We start from the raw sequence: 23,875 nt of genomic DNA on the forward strand, positions 1-23,875 counted from the left end.
GCGTCAACGAAGACGTGTAATTGCGGGTGTTCTGTGTCTTATTCTTGGAAATAGTACCGCGGGAACCGAACACCGGAAGCGGCATTAAAGTCGTCTGCAATACAGTTCAATTGGTACTGATATTCTGTGTCGAGTGGAATGTCCAAGTCGATTTTTACCTTCAAAAGGTCTTGCATCAACAATTTTGCCCTGACTGTCACGGGGCTAAGAAGTCCTAGCGGGTCGAAAATCTGTGCCGAATGTTTCACAATGGTTCAGTAACATTTTTTTTGTGGTAGGGATTTTTTCGCGATGAAATATAGGGTGTTCTCTGTAGTGTTCCAGAGCATTCCAATGGCCTTGCCATCGGCATTCTTTTCTTCTATACAAACGGAAGTAGCAACTTCTTTCAGATTAATGCTGTTTGATGTCCAAAATCTGAGAGTCATCCCGGCATTTCAAATCAACTTTCTAGAATCGTGAAAGAACTGCATCATGTCTTCTTCATTCTCGAAACTCCCGTCGTATGATAGCAGACGCTGCTTTTTCGGTGTTGGTACTCAGGTGTTTCATAAGCGTGGCATTCAGAATAAATGGTGATCACGTGGCGCCAAATAAAAGTACACGGAATCTGTAAGGAATTAAACGGCTTAACGGGTTATTGGGGTCGTCAGGCCAGAAATAAACGTGTTATATCCCGATCTTTCTCATGTAAGCCAACGTGTAGAAACGCTTTTTCAATGTCCGTCGTCACAACAAACCGATTCATTCTAAAGCGCGTAAGGATGGCAGTCAGTTCATTAAGAATTGGCTGGGTTGACTGAAGGCAATCATCCAGGCTTGGGTCATCACTTGACTGTCTGTTTCTGCAATCATAAACGATTTTTAAAGGGGTGGTAATTGAATTTTTCATTTTTCACTTCGTGATGTGGTATATAATGCACTGGAGCCTGGGAATCGTCTGTAACATTTTCAATGAAGCCTCTTCTTTCTTGATCTTGTATGATTGAGCTGTACGCTTTTAGCATTTCCGGTTCCTGTCGGAGTCTCCTCATTGCGCTCTGTGATCTTCTTAGGGCGATATCATGGTTCGAAGGGAGATCTGGATGGTCGTCTTTCCATAGCAACTTGGCGACATATCTACCATCGCAGAACTATATGCTGCTCTCCTGATATTGTTCCATCGTGTCCTGGAGATTTCGCTCAGTTGTGGAATCATTAATACCAATAATCTCTAGCGACCAAAACTTTTCAAGGGTGGTAGTAATCACATTTAAACATGTAATGACGCTGATGACTTGATGCACAGGTCGTTGAGTTGTGTCATGCGGTATCGGTCCAGACAAAAGGTATCCGATTTTCGATTTTACAGCAGTTGGACCATTTCCGCGTATCACACGATCCTCCACTATGTCCCAATAAAAGACAACACCAATACGAACAGAGATGTTCATGTGCCTATGTTCATGGATGGGATGGACTAATTTCAGACCACAGAGATGGGGTAACTGACTAACTGCGGAAGTAAAACAGTTCTTAATAGGGGCGGCAATCTTTGGAACGTTAAGTACACCAATAGGAATCTTGTCTTCGCCGTCCGTCTGCAGATACACAGCCGCAGTTTCAACACGCTGTACTTGCTTCTTCAAACCACTGAATTGTTTCTGTGCTTTCATGTGTGAGTTTCAACATTTGGGCAAACTCTTATATGATAAACGATCTCTGCGATCCCTCGTCAAACAAGATTGCGGCGTCCGAGGAAACCGTCTGTGATGAAACTGTAGCTACCGCCGTCTTCAGGAGAATTGAAGTGTGTCTACTATGAGCAGTAGACATTTGTAACACGGGCGTTTCCGGTTTCCGTTGTTTGACTTCCGGTATATCGTGTGGAGGGCTCATCTCGCATATTGATGTATGATGTTTTTTACCACAATTCTGACATCGGTGTTTTGAACGGCATAGTGAGACTTGATGACTTCCAAGGCAATTAAAGCACAGTTTCTTCTGTTTTACAACTGTTAGGCTGCTGGCTGCGTCCTTGAACGTGGAACAAGCTGACGGCTTGTGCTCGTCGCTGCAAAATTGGCATCGCACTTCGATGTGTTTATTTTGTGTGGTGTGCGGCTTCATCTGTATTGTATTCCATGATTTAAACGTTCAAGCTGTGTAGAATGCGCTAGCTAACCCGAATGCCGATCCCTGATCTGCATTTAGGCCGGCTTCGGCAATTTCAATCTCACGAAATATCGCACAACGCAATTTTCTCAGAATCCAGTGTCTGTCGCCGTGTTTGCGCGCTTAATGTTTGCGTAATTCCCCCGGGAGTTTATCGAGGATAATGGGTACTAGCAACCCACCAAACGTTGTTTGATCCTGTCCCAACGATTCAAGGCCTCGACTAAGCGTTTCCATTTTGTCATAGAATTGACTAAGAGTATGCAATGAATTCGTTGGCGCTGATAATTGCACGAGGGCCTGCATAGTGGCATGAATTAATTTTTGAGATTGTCAATATCTCTGTCGAAACAGATCAAAAGCCTTGTGATAGTAAGCATTTGTAAGCGAAAACCCTTCTATAGTCCTAGCAAAATCATGTTCAAGTTGGGATTTAAAATAATTGAACATCTGAACATCAGTTAAATTGGATTGAAATGCACTGTCCTTTCAAAGGAATCCCAAAATGTTTGCCAATGCAATATGTAGCCATCAAATGACGGGAAAGTCAATTTTGGAAGTCTGTGAAAACAAGTAGTATTTGAATGGGACCCCGAACTTACAGTTGCAGTGATGGCTTGCGGAGGATCTCTAACATACCAGTTGCAGTTTAATGAAGACGAGTGACCGGCGAGATAAATGTGCTGTCCAGTAGGCGCTGTGGTTGAAGTGTGTATCCTAGAAGGCAACTCAGTGGAAGTCGACTGTAGCTCAAAGGGTGTGATAAAGGACGTCGGGGGTACCCAAGATGGCGCTGTGGCGAAATCGTCGATTTCCCTGATTGTGAGGTTTCAAAACTTTGTGGAAGCCATACTTGCGTTGTGGCGGAAGTCGGCAGTGACCAAGTCTGCGTGGTTGCGGAGTTTTGCGGTAGTCCAGTAACTACATCGACAGTGGTTGGTTGTATTATGCATACATTCTAACCACTTTGGATTACTGTTGTACGATCTGGGGCAACGCTAATAAAACCAATTTAACAAAAGTGAATGTTTTATAAAAATGCGCAGCGAAAGTCATTCTACAGAAGCCAAATAGAACACCATCCAAAGAATTGTTTTTACAGCTTAATTGGATCTCGTTTAATAATAGATGTAAATACCACACGGCAATCTTGATATATAAATGTGTCAACAATCAGACTCCAGAATATTTAAATGATATTACAACTTTTTCTCGAAATCACAAATATAACTTAAAATCGGACGCCAATAACGATATTGTTAATACCAAAGCGAATACAGGTTTTAAGAAACGAGCTTTTTCATACCATATCATGGATGTTTGGAACAGTATACCAATTGAAATAAGAATGGCATGCTCTATCTCTGATTTTAAAAGGCAATATAAACAACATTTATTTTCTAATCAATGATATTTCATGTTATTTTCTAATCACTGATATTTCATGTGTGTCTGTCTAAAAGGCAAAATGTGTGTTATGTATCGGTGTAAGAAATATTGTTTGAATGTTTTACTTGTTATAGACCTATATGTGTATGTTATTTTAAGAAGGCCACATTGTGAAAATGTATTTATTCATCTGCATAATATGTATAATTTGTCATTGTCTTTATGTGTAACCTTCTGTACATAAAGCTTTTATAATTATTATTATTATTATTATTATTATTCTTATTATTATTCTTATTATTATTATTATTAGCCCGTAGGGCGCCTGTGCGATGGAATTCGACGAAAGTTCATATAGTACTTCGACGGATGCTGGTGATACAAGCATGCTCTTATCAGTGATGACTGGAGCCGACGGCAGACCTAGGAGGTCAACGGTTTTATTGTTCGTGTCTGTGGAAATAAACTCTTTCTTTAATTTCTGTAACTTCCGTTTAAGCTGATTCGAGTACGTCGCTGTTACCGTCATCTCTTCGGGAAATCGGTCAATTTCTGTTTGACTTCAAATCTTCTAATCAATCAATTTTAACGAGTCCAATACTAAATAATTTTTTATAAAATAAATAAATTTTGTTCAAAATTATCTCGATTGAGTTACGATCATTTTTATCTTTTGTAGTCTGTACTTCCACAAGTTCATGTGCGATGATTGTTCGACTCCCATTCCGGATAGACAATAGTTTCTGTAAATCGTGTTTCATTGTAATTTTTCGTCACGGCACCATAATTTGTGAGAAATGTTGCTTAGAAAGTACTATGCGTCATAACAGTTCGATCCTCTATTTACTCTATTTAAATCATAACAATTACAATGACGTCACCGTCATCGACGGCCGACGTTAACGCGCCAAATTGCGGCAAAGCATGACGTTACATATTCTCAAAAAAACAGGCTCATTAAATGAAGTAATTCTGGTGTATTTCACATTTCCATGAGCGGCATAAAAGTCTGTATTTTATGTACTAGTTGGGATTCTAAATTTAAAAATGTTTTAATAACTTATTTGAAGAAAAGCACCACATGCCGGTGTGTTAATATCTATTAACGTTCAATTGTGAACCACACAAGGTCACGTGATCCTGCACCCTGTAGTGTGGTGTTAGTATTAGATCTTTAAGTCAACCGTGTCAATCGCTTTAATCGCGGCTTTTGTTTAAACTGTCAACCTCAATCAATTGCGATTAAAAATTTTCATAACTAAGATAAAAGATCATAACTTTATGTATGAAGTCGTTACAAAGAGTGTCATAAATACTACTCATTCATATTTCCACAACATGTTAACTGCGATTGAAATTATTAAAGAATATCGTAACGTTTTGTTATAATTCGTTTCGGTATTAAGATTTAATAAAGTCGATATCATATCGGCCTGTATTTTTACCATTGGGCTCAAGTCGTTGCACGTATCGTGAATTATGTCGCATCAATGTGAGGTATATCGGAACCACAGTCATAACCTATCGTTACGGAACGCAATGATTCTTCATTAAAGTAGGGTAAAGTATCTTCTCGTACAAGAACTTAGTAATTAGAGAAACCGTATTGTGTTCATCTTTTCGGATATCGAAACTTAAAGGAGGACGTCTTGCATTTATCGTTTCGAAGCATTCGCGGATCTGACCTTGATATGATCGCTCCACCCAAAAGTGTCGAATGGAACTCAAAGCAACATATCATTACGTATAGACGCGCAACAAATCGTTTCAATCTAAATAACAAGATCAGTCAAAAGACTTTTGCGAATTAAAATAATGTTTACTAACCAAAATTAAAATATTAAAAAAAAATAATTGGCGAATGGAGGTCAAGGTTGCATAAGTCTTGTTTATGCAAGTTAGTTATTTCAAAAGCATGCTTTATAGACTGTTTTTCGTATTATTATTCAAGCTATGAATTATTATTTGTAGCCGAGTTTGTCCTTTGTTATTAATTAAGCTTTAAAATGACTTGAATAGGTACTGTTATGTTGCTGTTTTGTCGATGTAAATGGGATACTGCGGTAATTACTTATCTGCTTACATAAGATGATTACAGTTTAAACGTTATTTAATCTTTCAAACGTAGGCGATGACGTACGGGGTGGTATTGAAGTGAGATATATGTGACAGGAATACTTTAATATTTTATTAGCTTTCGCCTATTGAGAACGCAGTACGGTTATTATTTTCGCAGTCGGGAAAGAAGCGTTTAGTTGTGCTGACTATATTGAAATAAAAACATTATTTTAAACGCTATCATGGTATCACTTGCACGGCATGCCTGGTTTTTCACCGCATGTTTGTTATTGCTATTATACTTCACAGATGCCACAGGGACTTAGGATTTTGAATCTGCTACTTTTGGACCGCACCTTGGGGACATCGTAGAGAGAGTAACGATAGGCATACCTCAACAATCATTCTCTGATTGTGTGAAGAAGTGCGCTTTACGACCATGGTGCAAATTGTTGGGTTATCACCGCATGGCGTTGGTTTGCGAACTGCATTTCGACCTCACCATCTTGGAACACATAAGCGCCTTTGGCGGCAATCCTAAAACGATGATGTACATACACAGGAAAGATCTTAATACACAGGTAAGTGTGATTAAGATAATATGATCAACATTAGTTTTGAACGTTTGGTCTGAGTTTTTTTGTTTGACGAAGTGGGTTGTTACCATGGCTGAAACAATTATGTGTTCACTAATCTTAAATTTGAGCAAATTGATTGGACTGTCTAGCTTGATATGGACAAGCAAAATTAACATAACTATTTAAATTCGACCGTCTAACCTACGGCATGCAATGTTTGATGAAAACATGTACAGTAGTCAGATAAAGTATGCGATTGTTGTTGTTGTTTGCATCGACTGTATTACATGGCCAGTTCAGTATTTCAAATTATCATGGACGTCATAGACGCTGATTAAATCTTTTATTCTAGAAAATAATATACACCTAAAGTATTAAGGACAATGTTTATTTGTTTTTTCATCGGCCTTTAAAAAAAATAAGTTTAAAACAGATTTGTATCTGCGCATTTATATAATATCGAAAAGGGGCAATGGAAAAACCACTCAGAACGTTTACGTGAAGATGCAAGTATTTTAGTATTAAACCATGACCCGCGGCTTGTTTGCTACATTCATATAATGAACGTAAGTGTGGCTTATGCCGTCCACACCATGGGCGGTACCTAATATTTTGAAAGTAGTTCCTGGTTCCACAAAATTGTTCAGTAAAATGCACGTGTTAAAACGCGCGATCTAGCAAACATTTAACAAAGAATTAATGTATGCATTATGAATAACAGCAAAAACACATTTGTTGTACACTTGTTATATGTTATTTTACTAAATTGTTTTCATTTTGTTAATTGTGCATGTAGTCTGAATTTATACGCATAAAGACGTTACTGTATATAACGATACCTATAGATCTAACGTCACTTTGAATATTCACTCATAGTGTATTAATGAAGTCGATGTCATTTTGCATACTTAAAGTGTCTGAACGTAGCAGACACGCACGTGTGTATGTTTTTCTCGTTTTTAATAGTTATTATATTATTCAGAGGAATACAATATATTTCGTAGCGGAAGCGAAATAATTTCCGGATAGGTGTTGGTTATTGTGGAAAAAAACAACGGTTTGTCGTTCCGATGCTTGTTCAAACCACTTGGGCTATATCCGTCGGGAATTTAACCCTTTCCCACTCAGAAGCAAAATGAAAATGGCTATGTGCAAATAGCATAAAACCAGAACAGCCTGCGAGTATATCAGGCTGTTGAGGTTTTATGCAGTTGCTGCTCATCAGTATCTAAGGGTTGGAAATGAAACATGTAAAACTTGAATATAGTAAGAAAGATATTTAATTAAATGCAGCTTTCTAAATGACTACACATGTGTGAAAATACGTATCTAGTGTCTAAATGGTAAAGGGATCAAAATACGTATATAAGTGGTCAAGGGTTAAAAATAGGTATCTAAGTGGTAAATTGTTAAAAATACGTATATAAGTGGTAAAGGCTTAAAATTACGTATCTAAGTGGTGAAGGGTAAAAAATACGTATAATACGTATCTAAGTGGGAAAGGGTTAAAAATACGTTTCTAAGTGGTCGAGGGTTAATAACTACGCATCGAATCTCCAAACCGGTGGTTAGTGCCGCAATAGGTCAACATGAATTATTTATGTACGCTGCTTATGTTTATCTAATGTTTAGCTTAAGTTCTCATCATTTACTTATTAATTGTTCAAAATATGCGAATGCCTTTTTTATAAACATGTACTCCATAAATAAGAAAGATGCTCTTAAATTGCTTGTTTCGTTAAATAAGATCAATAGTTCTTTAGCTGCCGATGTAAGAGCTATATTTTTTAAAAATTTATCACGCTCTCGACTACTCTTCGTTGGTCAGTCACATTTTAGAACAATACCAAACAGGATTGTTACCAAAAGGTTTTATTGAAACGTATTCAGTTTGCTTATCCAACGATGTTACTATTTGATGTAATTGTCAAAGCTTTATGTTAATGATTTTCATCAAGATTATTTCGCATTTTTTTCTTCAACCTTTAGCGTCTGGCAATGAAAGTTTAAAACCAAGCTCAACATTGTTTTCTTTCTTAGAAGATCATATTGGCATTATATACACGGGAAATAAGTGATTTGATGTTCGGTGGTTTTGCACCTTTCCTTGTTATATCTTTTAAAGATAATGTTTTTTTAAATAAATAAACGCCGCATTAATGCGCGTCAATGCTCATCGTAAGTGATTTATTTATCAGTTCACTTCTCCATTTATGTACAAAATAAGCAACGATCTCATAAAGTGTTTTGCGTCGAAGCGTACAATTGCTGTTTGTAAATGCTTTGCACTGCAACACACACACACACACACACACACAAACACACACACACACACACACACACACACACACACACACACACACACACACACACACACACACACACACACACACACACACACACACACACACACACACACACACACACACACACAAACACACACGAGTTTTGTAGCGATTTTGCGGCGTTCCGCCCCATCCAAAAATTCTGCAAACATGATAAAAACGTATCTATCATACGGTTTGTTTTAAAAAGTTACTGGTACATGAAGAAAAACATCGCAAATTGTCTACCAGCGACGTTCTATACAAATATACAGAGAAAAACCGCATGTCACACAACCCTTTCCTCGGCCCCAGTGTTGGAGAGCTTCCTACTCACCTGTCATCAAATAGATCACCGATCATACTTTATAATGAATGTGAAAAACCGAATGCGTCAATCGTTTTAAATTAAACATATTGATAGCTATTTGATGAACTGGGGATTATTTCTATTCACTAGCTTTATTGTGGAAGCGTCGTGATAATTTACAATAATTTAAAAAGAAACCACTTTGCTCTAATCTTTAAGCAAATATGTTATCAACACTTCTCAAAAATAACGAGCTTCAACGCATTAATGTTAAATGTTGAATGTGAATATTTTATCATTAACTGTCAAAGCTAAATGTTATAAACGACGAAAGCATTTGTTTTCAAGGATGAATTGCATACGCACAATAAGATTTAAAGCAACAATGGCGGTTCTACAAGTACATGTAAATATTTGTGTCTCTTGGGAACCATTGTTGTTCTATGGGATATTGTGAAATTTAAAATGAGGCTCCAGCATGTGTAGGGCTTAATTAACCCGTTATTAACACTGCCTGCCATGTAAAGCATTGATGTAACAGTTTAAATGACATGATCTAGTATAATGTAAATATATTTGACGTCTCAAATAAAAGGCAAACAGAGTATAGTTGATTTCGTCTTTTACAATATTCTTTGATGGGATGTGTGAACTCCAGACCTCTTATTTACCGCAGCAGGTCGAAGGCGGTGCTATTGAGTATCTACTGATTATTCAAAGAGCGATGTTTTTTGCAGATATTCTTACTTGTGATATAATTCGTACACAAACAAATATATCGTCTAGCTTTATATTGTAATTTAAAAAAACAACAATAACAGCATGCGCAATATGGTCTAACCTACCAAATGTATTAAACATATGAACATATTCATCATCAACCCGTGCCATTGTATGAGATTTGATCAGCACATTGTAATGTAGTTATAACCGCATGGAATAACCATCACACAATATGTAATAGAAGGACAATACATATTACATATTCATGAATAACTATATGATAAACACGGAACCAATGCTAAAGAAAGTATCGACCAATTACATGACTACAGATACATATGTTTTCTTTACTAATTGAGTGAAATTGTCGGCGGTCTGGTAACAGTATCTTCGCATATAAGTTTGCAGCCTATTGTATTAGTTTGTAACTATATAAGGCTTACTCCTGTCTATCCGAAGCCTTGCATAATAAACTGGATCTCTATTCAACAGTGTCATTCTCTATTTTAACGTTTACATCCCCTGGGCTCTGTTTAGCTGAGACAAAGTTATCTCGCGGATAGGCAACTTACGTTAACAATTTGGAATAAAGCCAATCTGAAACGAAATACACGAATTATACTATACTATAATATGATATAACCACCGCCGTGCTGTTGTATTATTGTTAAGGCGGCTTTTGAACTATTATTTATTCAAAACTCACTCAGTGTTTTTAGTGTTTATTTCTTCGCCATTTCTAAACCCCTTTATTCTCATCATTAATCATTTAACAACAACTTGCTGCTCAAAGCCATGTGCTATTACCAAGCGTAAAATATTATTTTAAATGTTATATACGTAATGTATTTCTTGGAATTGAACAGAGATTTTGAATGCAAATAGGGCAAATAATAAACATAAGGGAAAAATTTCGGAAGAATTAAATACAAAAGGGAAAAAGGTGTGCAAAAGAGGAAACTCCCAAAAATACTAGACAGATATGATTAAGGATGCATCTTTATAAAATCCCAGCTATCACATCGCCTCGGAAGCTTATAGTTGAGAAGAAAGAAAAAAAAGTATTAACAACGATATATCTGTCTTTCAGTGTATTAAATAGATAACACTATGCATGCACACGTTGTGTTCATTTACTTCATGTCGACGACTGTGTCGACGTCACCTCTCAATCTCCTTGCAGAGTTGTCGTTCCATTTTCTCACATACACCTCTTCAACGGGCTCAGGAGCCATTAGGACAAGAATCTTGTTCAAACCGAACACACGTATTCAAAGTATATTTAATTGGCAATTAAGGGTCTTATGCATCATACAATGAAATATACATGTTTAACTTACGATACATCGGGCTAAAACCTGGCAATGTGTATGCATCTTTTTTGAATTATTGTATTGCTTATTTCCCCAAATGAAATCATTCGCTCAATTCGCTAATGTTAACAAATGTACAAATTGAGGGATGTATAGGATTGATTCGTCAACAAACCTGAATTAACAGAGAGAAAACAGTTAGTTATGTAGTATTTATCTAGCAAATAACCGGTCCTAATTGAATGTTTGCTAGTTGTATACGGGAAGATCATTATTTCTCATTTCACAACTTTAAATGCATGGTCGAAATGTGATCATATAACACATTTGATCAGTAATTGTTGTATTGTCTTACTATTATGATAAGTACTAAGAAGTTGAAGGCTCTAGAACATAATTCATACGGACCAGTTGGTTTCTGTTAAAGGGGCCTTTTCACAGATTTTGGCATTTTTTTAACTTATTCATTAAATGCTATATATTGATAAATGTAAACATTGGATCATAAAAGCTCCAGTAAAAAATCAAGAAAAAAAATTAAAAAAGGGAAAAGAACATTGTCCGGAGCAGGTTTCGAACCAGTGACCCCTGGAGTCCTGCCAGAGTCCTGAAGTAAAAACGCTTTAGCCTACTGAGCTATTCCGCCGAGTACACATTCGTGACGTATTTTATACATTATATAAGCAATCTTCGTAGTTTCACAAAATTTAACGACAAAAACAGAACTCTCCAAATTATTCAATCGTTTCGCGTTGCAACGCTTTATAATTTTTAGGTTTTAAAATCGTCAAAAGATGCATATAATGGCTATATTAGAGCATGGTTAATGTTCAGTATTACTGTTTCCTCACAAATATCATAACTAAAACGAAAACTTACGGATCTGAAACAACTTTTTTCAATTTTGTCAATTTACCAAAGCGTGAAAAGATCCCTTTAAAAGTCAAAACAGTTCAGCATGTAGACTTGATAATTATTCTTCTCTAGATCGTGACTGCACATGGTTCAGATAAGTACAATAAAGTCCCCTTATTTGTTTGATCAATAAAACAGAGCATACTGTATTCTCTATGTAAATGCACGTTTCCTGTCGAAGTCACTCAATTTGTACATTTGTTTACATTAGCGAATTTAGCTTATTTTTAAAATTAGCAATACAATAGTTCCAAAAAGATGCATACAAATTACCAGGTTTTAGCCCGATGTATCGTAAATTTAAAATGGATATTTCGTTGTTTAATGCTTTTTATCCTAAATTTTCAATTAAATATACGTTGAATGCATTTGTTCAATTTGAATTAGATTCTTGTACTAATGGCTGCCGAGCCAGTTGCAGAGGTGTGAGAACATGGAGCGACAACTTTGCATGGAGATTGGTCACCTCTATGTCACATTTAGCGCTTAAGCCAATCTATTCCGATGCAAACATTTGATTGTCTACTGTTTCTCAGTTTGTATTCACTGTCGTATGATTACACTTAATAGTGTAATGTTATGTTCCGTCCAAGTATGAGTCATCTGACAAAATTTCTCGCCCCTTCTAGTATTTTATTGAGTAACTATCTGAATATTTTAAGTCTTAAAATGGGTAATTCAATATCATTGTTTGGGCATTTGATGAGGGTTTTTTATAAGTACTGACTACAATCAGGCATTATTTAACATGTGTCATATTAATAAACGTATGATGTTTAATCATGCAATTACATGCAATACTTTTCACTTTATTAAAAAAAAAATGTTTTCGATATTGTATTGCAAAACGCTATCCAGTCATGCGAAAACGTTTTCATATACACCAAATTAAATGTGTGCCTTTTAACTAACAAACTATTTCAAATTCGTCGTATATTGGAAAAAAAATATGTTAATCAAAATAAAACAAATTTTGTCAAATTTCATTTATTATGTGTTACGTAACGCAACAACAATGTGAAAATTACTATTTTAATGTATATAAATGTACATTGCAACATTTTCAGAATAACGATTGATTGAGTTTTTATTAATAATGCCGGTATAATCAGATACCCAGTGTCGGTCTATACAACTTTTTAACGAGAAAATGATGAGAAGATATTTATAATTTCAGATAAAATTCGTCTTTTTTCCACTGGTGCGTTGACTACTTTAACTAGCGAATTATTCCAATATCGAAATAAATTAAGCACGATCTTAAACCAAAATGATTTATTCTTTAAAACATGTAAACGAACGTATTCTTTATTTTAACATAAACAATGACTTCACTCTATGCGAAGCTGGAAAAACCATTTGGTTGCTTTTGTGAATAATGCGCTTTTTGTGTTTATTTATAAATTGTTTACGGCTTAGTGTTAGTTAAGCGGTATGACCTCCGATGCGAAGGACTTTATATTCTTCATCTTAAGATGCTTTTGAGTATGCTTTATTTTTTCATTTCTCAAAGCAGTCACGCATCTTTTGTTTCGTTTATGAAAAGCTTTACTGCAGAAACATCTTTATAAACTTTTATTTTTGCATTAAATGTTTTAAGTACAGCGTATTTAAAGGGGTTGGGTATGTATTGTTTAGATAATAAAATTATTTTACGAATTTTCAAACTTTTTTGTGAACGGTTTATGTGGTTTTATAAATGTTTTTAAAATCTTTCAAATGTAGTATTGTTTTTTAAATGCAGACTTGTTATGTGTTTTTTGTTAATAATATTGATTGTATTTTCATGCACGGTTGAGTAGTTGTTCTTTTTGAATAAAGGACAAAGAAAAGTGCGACAAGGAGTGTCCATATCATTCTACATCGCTGCTGCAAACATGTGACTTCACATCAGGAACTTCAAACAAGTGCCGTACAGACGGTATATATGGACCACGCTCTGTAAAAAAAGGTTTTTTTATTCATGTGCGTAAAGTGTCGTTTCAGGTTAGCCTTTGCAGTCCGCACAGTCTAATCTGGGACGACACTTTTCGCCTCAACTAGATTTTTGCTAATAATAGACTTTCTTTAAACGAAACATACAAAAAAAGCGGAGAGTTTCGTTTTTTACTGCACAGGCTTATCTGGGATGACACCTAACTCACATGTATTAAACCCCCTTTTCGCAGAGCGAGGTTTGTTGTTAAACAAGTAATTTACATAAGATAAATATTTATATTGATTTCGTTTTGTGTTATAAAAACAGTTTTAGCCGATCAATGAAAAAATAAATTTATTCAATTAGGCAGTCCATAAGTATGATCACAAATGAAACTTTTCAGACACCGTTACTAAATAACATCCAGGCAAACAACATACAAACAACGGTACCCTTATTTTTCAATAAAATTAACTTTTAACCTTTTATTCGTGCGGTGTAGCTAAAATATCTAATTTATCTGTCAATCAGTAAAACAATTTCAGTGAACTCGACGCCATAACCGTTTACAAGAACAACTGCCAGTTAAAACAAATACATCATACGCTGTGTTGAGACTTTGCATTTCAAATGTACATGTACATACGTTAGTCTCGTTTCCTTGTTTTGGTTCTGCATTTAAATACGCCATATATATCTCATTGTGTCCACCATACGATAAGGCGGCAGAGCCCAACGGAATGATCCTCGGAAACATGCACATGGAAGGTCATAGACGCAGGCTGGAATGTAACCATGGTTACCTACCGCTCGATCTCAACAATGTGACGAGTCAATGTCAGAACGGGCGCTGGACGAACGTGACCACTTGTGTTCAAGGTCAGTTAACATCAAGCAATTGAACAATTGATGTATTTATACCTGAATGCTTTCAATTGCATTTAGTTTAATACATTACTATCCGGTGTAAATGGCAATTCTGTTTTGTAAAATCTTATGTATAGCTGTTTGTTTTGTAAATACTAGTTTGCATTGGAAAAGTGCACAGGTACTTGAAAAAAACAACAATGCACACATATGTCGTTGTGGTGGCCGGGAGGAAGCGTCCACCTATGATTAAACATCGTTTATTTGATGAAATACACCAAGTATGTCCAAAACAGCTTCTACTTGTGGGCAAAATGTATATACATATAACATTTTAAAACGATGGCAATCGATTTAATTCGTACACATTAAAAAATATTTATTTTAAAGTATTCGAATATAGTAAAAAATAGTATATTTGTATATCCTCCGTTCATTTGAAGTCTAACCGTCTAAAGATGGACCGTACTTACAACATTTTCGAGTCTAGTCCGGATCTATACTTCCTGAAAAAGCGATATCTTGTACATTGCATGGAAACTAGTGCAAAATGCGGTTTAATAATAGTCATACTTTAAACGTTCTTACAATTAATACCTTATTATACCTGATTTGTTTTCGAGTGAGAGAAGCAATGTTTACAGTTAACATCCCACGCGTAATAATATGAAAAATAGTTTAAACAAGCATTTCGGCTTGTCCGTTTTTCCCAGTCCAGATATATCAACTTAAAGGGATCTTTTCACGCTTTGGTAAATTGACAAAATTGAAAAAATTTGTTTCAGATTCGCAAATTTTCGTTTTAGTTATGATATTTGTGAGGAAACAGTAATACTGAACATTTACCATGGTCTAACATAGCCATTATATGCATCTTTTGACGATTTTAAAACCTAAAAATTATAAAGCGTTGCAACGCGAAACGATTGAATAATTTGGAGAGTTCTGTTTTTGTCGTTAAATTTTGTGAAACTACGAAGATTGCTTATATAAGGTATAAAATACTTAAACTGTGTATGCTCGGCGGAATAGCTCAGTAGGCTAAAGCGTTTTTACTTCAGGACTCTGGCAGGACTCCAGGGGTCACTGGTTCGAAACCTGGTCCGGGCAATCTTCTTTTCCTTTTTTTAATTTTATTCTTGATTTTTTACTGGTGCTTTTACGATCCAATGTTTACATTTATCGATATAAAGCATTTAATGAATAAGTTAAAAAATGCCAAAATCTGTGAAAAGGCCCCTTTAATGTACTAACGGCTTTCAAATGGCATATTATTATCACATCCTACATTGTAGATTGTTTAGTCGAGCCCTCTTAACAACAGAGACGCAGGCACATAAACACATTAACATAAATTATATTCTGCATAGAAACCGACTTTAATACAACTTTAGTCGTTTGTATTAGACCGGCGTGTATAAATTTGCATCAGAATTACAAGCAACACACGGTTTCAACGAAGTACACGTGCAATTCACTTAAAATCCGAACTTGATTGTTTCGTTAGTTAATGTATTTAAAGGGCAAAATAACACATTAGTCAATTGCCCGATTTCGGATTTAAAATATGGAATGTATGTACTAATTATAAACTATGATCACCGGTAATAAGTATGATTATCTAATATACCTATTGAAAACACAATAATTGTTTTAAAATAATGATGAAGACAATATGACTTCTTCAAATGTGAATAGAAGAAACGAAAAATATAACTATTGACTGACGTTCAAAAGTTTGGAGATTTGAATCTAGGGGTTTATAAATCGAATATTAGTACAGATTCGAATAAAGAAAATGGAATATTCGAATATAAGTTGAGGATTCGTTACCATGCCTAGTTCAGCTATATAAATAAACGTGTGATAAACATTTCCAAAATTTATATGATGCTAATTGAAAATATAAATATTGTTATTGTTTTGCTGCAGTCGTTTGCGTTTTACATGAGAAGAAGATAAGGTTTGTTAAAGTAAAAACGTAATGTTAGACAATTTAAAGGAGAAAAATTGACACTTAAGTAAATTGAGGACCTTGCAATGTCTCAAGTTAAAACATTTTGTTTATTTAAAGATTTTAAACACAGTCAATAAGAGGAAGAAAATATCGATAAAATAGGTAAACTGTGAAAGACTTAAACACATTCAATATGGCGATTTCATCAGTGAAAGGATGTTTGAATCACTTGTTGTTATTATTAACAAACAGTGTAAACTAATTTGTTAATGGCATTAAATTATGTATTGTGCCAGACAAAAAATTCAGTTGATAACCATACTTCATTTAGCATGCATTTACGAATGCCTGAGAATATAGGTGATCAATGTTCTTTACGGCAGCATGTTTTTTGAAAAGCCTCGTAGCTATGTACGTGCAGCTTTGTTTGTTCATCAACTTGTTGTAATATTTTAGTGAGCGAAGTTAATTATGTACATATTATATCGTTTGCAATCGTTATTTTGTAGTATGTCCTAAGTTTGAGAAAATAAACCTTGGAAAAGTGGCCGGCGACTCTATTTATGAAAATGCCACTAGACATTTGATTTGCGATGATGGCTACAGTCCCCTTGACCCAGCAAAACTTGTCAGCCAATGTACAAAGGGCGAATGGACGGAAATAACGAAGTGTGTTCCAGGTATGAGATGTGAAATTTAATGCCATATTTAATATTAAATAAGAAATGTTTTTATTATCATTTATCCACAATACGATGATGTTTAGTTTCAAAATAGCATCATTGATTTTCAAGCATTAAACCACCGGTAAATAGAGACGATTTCGAGCATCATCATTATCTTACCTTTTTACTGTAAACAGCTATTTATTGAGAATTTGATAATTATGCACCATTCATTACTAATGGCAATAAAGTTGTGAACACCAATGTCCGGTAACAATTTAATTCCAGTATATGTATATATGTTTTTTTTCATCATGTCCATTTATGGAACTAATTCATTACGTTTTTTGCAGGCACGTGATTATACTTGTAGCTAGAAGTCTCTTTGTTATCACCTACAACGGACACCGTTTAATTTCACTATACATGCATGTCATGTAATACCCGTGTTTTGATAAGAGCGCGAAATTGTTGCTGTCGTTAGTATTGGCAAGTTCCAAGCATAGAAAGCGTGCGTATTGCAACAGGCCATGCGCTGTTACTAAATGTAGATGTGCAAACTCAGTTCATGCAGTGTTTTAGACTGAAAATTTCACATAAGAATAAATACACCCAGTGAGAATGTATTGGCCCAGTGAAATTTAAGAAACCTACTTCAATTTACGACAAATACATTTCAGTTCATGTAGTTTTAGTGCTTAGAAGCAATTAATTGATGATGGTAATTAAATTGTTATTAATACTTTGTTAGTCTCACTTTGTTAGCGACTGGTGCGCTCAATCAAATATTGAGCAAATTATCGTATGATGCGGATCGTCATCGTAACGATAACATCTTGCTCATACTTTTTCATTATCGCCAACATTTCTATGTTAAAGTTTCCGATCGCCAAAGTTGCCAAACGCGATTGAATCTTTTAGCTTGCGCTTACAATTATAGACTACTTATTTATCTATTACATGGTTATACAATTGGAATCTTAGCTTATTTAGGGTTTATTGTTTAAGTTGTAAATTACTTTTAAGAAACCTATTGCAGAAGCTTATTTGTGTAAAATGCAGTTAAATTGTATAAGAAATGTAACAAGCATTTTTCTGGGTTGCTTCATGAATATAACTTTGCATACAAAGATAGGATTATCAATCAAAGTGTTGTAAAACATGGGCGTTATGAGAAGGTAACTTGAACAGTATTTGAAGTGTCTAGTTTTTATCCTTTAAATGCAAAAATCATTTTCATCGTTCAGACTGCGGTACGTTGTCGGCACCAATGAACGGAGAGGTAGATCTATCGCAGGGGATCAAGTTCGGGGCCAAGGCATCATTCACGTGTCAGACCGGCTTCACGCTCGAGGGGCTACCCTCCCCGACATGCACTTCCGCCGGAACTTGGAGCTCAGCAGCGCCTCTGTGTCAAATAAACGGTATGTATCATCTACCAGATGTCCGTGAGGTTTGCGGTGTTGAGTTACTGTTGTATCTCTAGCGTGTGAAGGCTTCTCTCTAAAAAGAAGCGTTTGTATACATTGATTATACATTTATTTTAAATAAACCGCTAGTATTAAGTGTCAAAAGGCGTGCGGTTTGAAGCATTTGTTTTTCTTTTTGTTAACCGATTTGGTATGGTATGTGAGATAGTGACATGTGCGTGTGTAGATGTCAAGAGTATGACATCAATCCAGTTGGCTCATATGAATTTATAATTCTGTACAATTGTTAAGTTTATGAAATACTTAAGAATCTTTATTTATATTTACACGCCACGATAAATATATATACCCGTTTTCAACACTCTCACTTAATATTATGTATGAACAAACTCTTTAAAAAAGGTATCTAATAAAACACATGCTTCCGATTGTAAGGCCATAACGGCCCCATCCAGCGGTACAATCGACCAGCGTATGTAAGGCTATAACGGCCCCATCCAGCGGTACAATCGACCAGCGTATGTAAGGCTATAACGGCCCCATCCAGCGGTACAATCGACCAGCGTATGTAAGGCTATAACGGCCCCATCCAGCGGTACAATCGAATAGCGTAACAAATTTCCAAACATTTCAACCTCAAAGTGAATTGCTTGCATATCGAATTATTTCTTATTTACAGACAAAAACTTAAAATGTTATGCCAGCGTAACAATATTCCAAACATTTCAACTCAAAGTGAATCGCTCGCATATAAAATGATTTCTTATTTACAGACAAAAACTTAAAATGGCAAAATAAATTGGACGGATTGCTAGATTACGCATGTCCAAACAAAAACCAGTTCATCAATCACGTGATAAGCCAGCATCACAATCACAAGGAAGATCGACAATTCGACTTCACGTGCAGTGACGTCGTTTCTGGCTATGATGATTCGACAACAACGTGCACGTATTCAGGTACGGGAACTAGAATTAACAATATATTAAAGTATTACAATCTTACAATAGAGCTGTGATGTTCAATTGCACACCACTGCATTATAAATAATAAAATCGCTTTACATTAGAAAAACAATCATATTTTTTTCTACACATTTTAATTATATATACTAATTACTTCATAAAAACGAAGGATTTATTCATATTTTTGGACTGAAATACACGTTTTACACGTTTTTGTGAAAAATACTGATGGATATTTGATTTATTTTCAATAAAATCAGAAAATGGTGGTCTTAGTCACTCTAGGCCTGTTTTGGCCACCACTGCGACAGTGTTATGTTAAATTATATGATTCGTCCTTGTTCCTTGGCTTACATCACACTATTGTACTACGAATAGAGACAACAAATAATTAACCTATACTAAATTAACAATACCCTAGTTATTAAATTACTGAAGGAACATGTATGTACGTACAAAGTTCTACAAACCTTCCGAAAAAGTTTTATAAATACTGAAACAAGTTGAAACAATTTGAAAAACTGGACATCACAAGAAATGAAAAAATGTCATATGTCTGACCTGACAAAATGGTCCAAATTAATGATGGGAGTTTAACAGTTGAAGCTTTGAAATTGTTTGACAAATAGCTAACATTATGTAAAGTTTGTTTTAAATTGTTGTACTTAAATTTTACTGTCTATCAGCGTGCCTTTATTTTTTGAAAATGAATAATTACATTAACAATATACATGTATACACTACTAAAAACTAAGCATTGTTAAAACTAGGATCACCTCATTAGAACAGAGAAACCAAACTGTGCGGGTATTAAACGAGAATGCCGAACCTAAAACTAAGTCTATAATTAATTTCAACACATGCATTTGTATTTAAATAATACAACCACATAATATGGTTATTTGAAAAAATAAATAACTAACGGGAACATTTTCAATTCAGGGTGGGTTAATGAATTTGATCAGCCGGTCAACTTTCGGTGTCCGGACGACGGCTTCATACATGGCATGAGGAGCGAGCACAACAACCATCACGAAGACCGGAAATGGGACTTTTTTGCTGCAAGATTCCAGGTAGGACTCGAACAGATAGGTATCTAGATTGTATGCGTTTAAAAGCACGAGTTTACGACACTTTTACGCGAATACTAACAATACACAAAGTTACAGTTTATACATGTATACAGTAACTTATAGGAAAACAGATATAAAATTGACAAACACGTGTAGTTACCCCGATACACAAGACTGTGATACGTGAAAACTATAAACTGCGTGACTTCGTAAAAAAATAAATACATGTATTTCGAAGAGACAATATATCTAATCAGGAGCAAGGATTGGGAAAGATTGGACTGAATATCGTTTTTTTTTGCCATTTATTTCTGACAATGGAAGTCAACATTATTTACTGCAAAGTATGACTAACATTGAGATATTTGCATAATTCCAAAATAGAGCACAAGATAACACATCTTATTGTTGCCCACAATGAGCGTGTACAGATAGGCCTTATTGTTTTTCTGTCAATTTCTTTACTAATTTAATCCTTTAGTGCATTCAAAAAAAGTGTATGCGAATACTGATAGGTTATATACAATTCATAAAAGGCTGTTTTTGTTTGTTAGTTATTGAATTTATTAGGCAATTACGATACATTTAGGTGTAGAAAAATGATGACAAGCTTTTAAGTAAGCAAAAACTTTTCAAACTCCAATGGACAAATCTCCTTTTGATAATATACATTATTATACTAACAATTTCGTATATTAAAATATAATAAAAATGAGACTGTTCCCTGTGATCTAAACACTTTCATTAAGAATTCTGCTCTATAACTGTTTAAAAAAAATACAATAAATATGTACAATTTTCTCATTGTGTGCGAACGTGCAAAAAGTGTAAACATGAGACTGTGGTTCAGACACTGTCATCATGAATTCCTACATATAACTGTTTTTAATCGACTACAGAAATCCGCATGATCAGCTGTAAACACACCGGCTGGACAAATGATTGGGATGGCGACCAGAGCTACTATGTGCCAGCTGAACACGTGATGGTGGGCGTGAGGTCAGAGCATGACAACGGCCACGAGTAAGTCCCCGATATGTTGTTAGTTTCCGAGTCTTACTAGTAATACGCTCCGTTACCAAGTTAAAGCGGTGTAAATGGATGCCTGTCCGTCTGTCTGGCTGTTTGTCCGTCTTTTGGTGCGTCTGTCAGTCCGTAGATTTCCGAAGGCTTTCTCTTACATTGTTCAACTTGCTGGTTTCGTTCCTAATGATTTGAAGTTGTGCATGTACAATTTATATCATCTTACTTGAAAAAATCACAAAAGATATGCCCGTTTTGCAACTTATACATGGTAGATAATATTGATTTTTAATATAAAATATTCTAAAATTAAATTATCTGAAACTATATGTTAAGGGATATTATATTTGGTTTGTTATATTGCATAGTAGTTCTCTTAAATTCTTGTCCAATTATTCCCCTGCGATAAACACTCGTCGCGCCCTAAGGGTTACAATGTTTATATATAGTCATATAGTACAGTATTAAGAAATCGTTTCTTCCTAAACCACAAGGCTCAGATGATATATATTATATTATATAACATGTATGTATGAAGCGGTTTTGTTGCACTGTTTGGTGGTCATTTGCCTGAATAGCAATAACACCAGTCCTACAATGCAAAGTTCATGTTTTGAAGTGTGCAACAACGTTAAATTCATTCCTTTTGATAAATATTGAAAGCATATGGTATTTAAAAAATCATTATTATCTTAGTTTATATATTGAGACGGTGGACTTATCATGTTTAGTTTTATATATATGCGTGTGAACTTTATCTCTACTACGTTGGTTTATTTTCAGAGATCGGCGCTTCGCCTACGAAATATGCCGAATTCAACAGTAACCAATTCGACGGTTGTAGGAGTGCATATCCCTCAAACATGTAACGCAGAGACATGCCAATTTACAGCACTATCGACTTCTGATGATCTTAGCGCCACCTCCAATGCATTTGCACCGCATCTTTTGGAAAAAAAGCAATAATAGCTACTTGATCGACACTAAACATTTTTCCTAATCTTAAAACGTTTATATTTTGAAAGCAACTGATTGGTGTCATATCTTATATAATTAAGTGGAAACTTCTTCTTCACACAGGCATGTTTAACATTCCATCATGTAGTTCAACTTAAAGGTATTAAAGTGTCCAAATGGGATGTTATGTGTGTCACTGTACATTTGTCGGTGAATTAATCTCCTTTAAATTGCATTGCATTCCCCGAATTTTCAAGTAAGGCGAACTATGTTAGGAAATATAAATTAATCCCACTCAACTTCAAGATTTTTGCAGTATTAAAAAGTCCGGCCCTTACCGCAACAACCTCGGAGGTGTCACTGGCTCGTTTTAAATGCATCTCCAAAAAGAGGGAGCGCCAATAATTGAACGGCCTTGTATTTGTTTCTCGTTGAACTGTAGATAGAGAAAGACGGCTTGAATACTTTAAACGCCACACGCTACAAGAACGTGAATTTCTCATCGGAAAATATTGATACGGATGATTCTTTACAAAAATGAAATTAACAGCTGCAACATAAAAACTTGTCTTATGGATTAATATTTATATACAAGATTAATAGAGAAAAGGCGTCTAAATGTGCATTTGAATTATTGTTTAAATTTCCATAACGTTATCGTTACACTACAAACCCCGACTTTAGTTATTTATTTTAATAGATAGATATTCAGTCATTATATATATATATATATATATATATATATATATATATATATATATATATATATATATATATATATATATATATATATATATATATATATATATATATATATATAATATAAACTTGCACGAAGTTAAATATATCAGTTCATTCCGTATAATGGAACTTCTTTATAGGGAAATAATCGTGCTCGTACCCATTTTTTTTTCATACCCATTTTTTTTTCCTTTCCAAATATTTTTCGTAACCAAATCTTTTTTCGTACCCAATTTTTTGGGGCATAATTTTTGTGATGTAGATTAACTTAAATAGATGCTGTTATATCAATCCTCTTCAAAAGCATCGTCACACCAGTACTGTCAGTACTTTGATTTTACAAATATTAAGCGCGAGTGTTCATGACGTCATTATTAACGTAATTATTAACACCGTGACGTCAAACGATAAAAGTCAAATTATTTCCCGCTAAAACTGCAGCTTTTTAGCGATTTATTTCATTATTTCTGTAAAATAGGGGACGTAGAGGTATGATAAACAGAAAAGCAGGTTTC

The 23,875-nt window shown here is 34.9% G+C and overlaps 1 protein-coding gene across 8 annotated transcripts in view; it reads left to right on the forward strand.

Moving 5' to 3' along the window:
* The window catches only part of LOC127855199 (E-selectin-like), a 39,367-nt gene extending 16,566 nt beyond the window's left edge, over positions 1 to 22,801 (forward strand). For 2 of the 8 annotated variants that reach the window (XM_052390615.1, XM_052390616.1), the window contains exons 2-11: positions 3,857 to 3,973; positions 5,911 to 6,182; positions 13,586 to 13,685; positions 14,405 to 14,561; positions 17,016 to 17,186; positions 18,419 to 18,595; positions 19,375 to 19,560; positions 20,509 to 20,639; positions 21,539 to 21,662; positions 22,446 to 22,801. In XM_052390615.1, the coding sequence (XP_052246575.1) occupies positions 14,423 to 14,561; positions 17,016 to 17,186; positions 18,419 to 18,595; positions 19,375 to 19,560; positions 20,509 to 20,639; positions 21,539 to 21,550 (816 nt within the window). In that variant the 5' untranslated portion in view covers positions 3,857 to 3,973; positions 5,911 to 6,182; positions 13,586 to 13,685; positions 14,405 to 14,422 and the 3' untranslated portion in view covers positions 21,551 to 21,662; positions 22,446 to 22,801. Of the gene's footprint in view, positions 3,974 to 5,910; positions 6,183 to 13,585; positions 13,686 to 14,404; positions 14,562 to 17,015; positions 17,187 to 18,418; positions 18,596 to 19,036; positions 19,212 to 19,374; positions 19,561 to 20,508; positions 20,640 to 21,538; positions 21,663 to 22,445 lie in introns of all 8 variants that reach the window. The other 6 variants (XR_008037392.1, XR_008037390.1, XR_008037391.1 and 3 more) reach the window with 6 other exon arrangements.
* Positions 22,802 to 23,875: the final 1,074 nt, after the last annotated feature.

Source organism: Dreissena polymorpha, chromosome 13 (assembly GCF_020536995.1).
Source record: "Dreissena polymorpha isolate Duluth1 chromosome 13, UMN_Dpol_1.0, whole genome shotgun sequence".
NCBI classification, from domain to species: Eukaryota; Metazoa; Mollusca; class Bivalvia; order Myida; family Dreissenidae; genus Dreissena; species Dreissena polymorpha.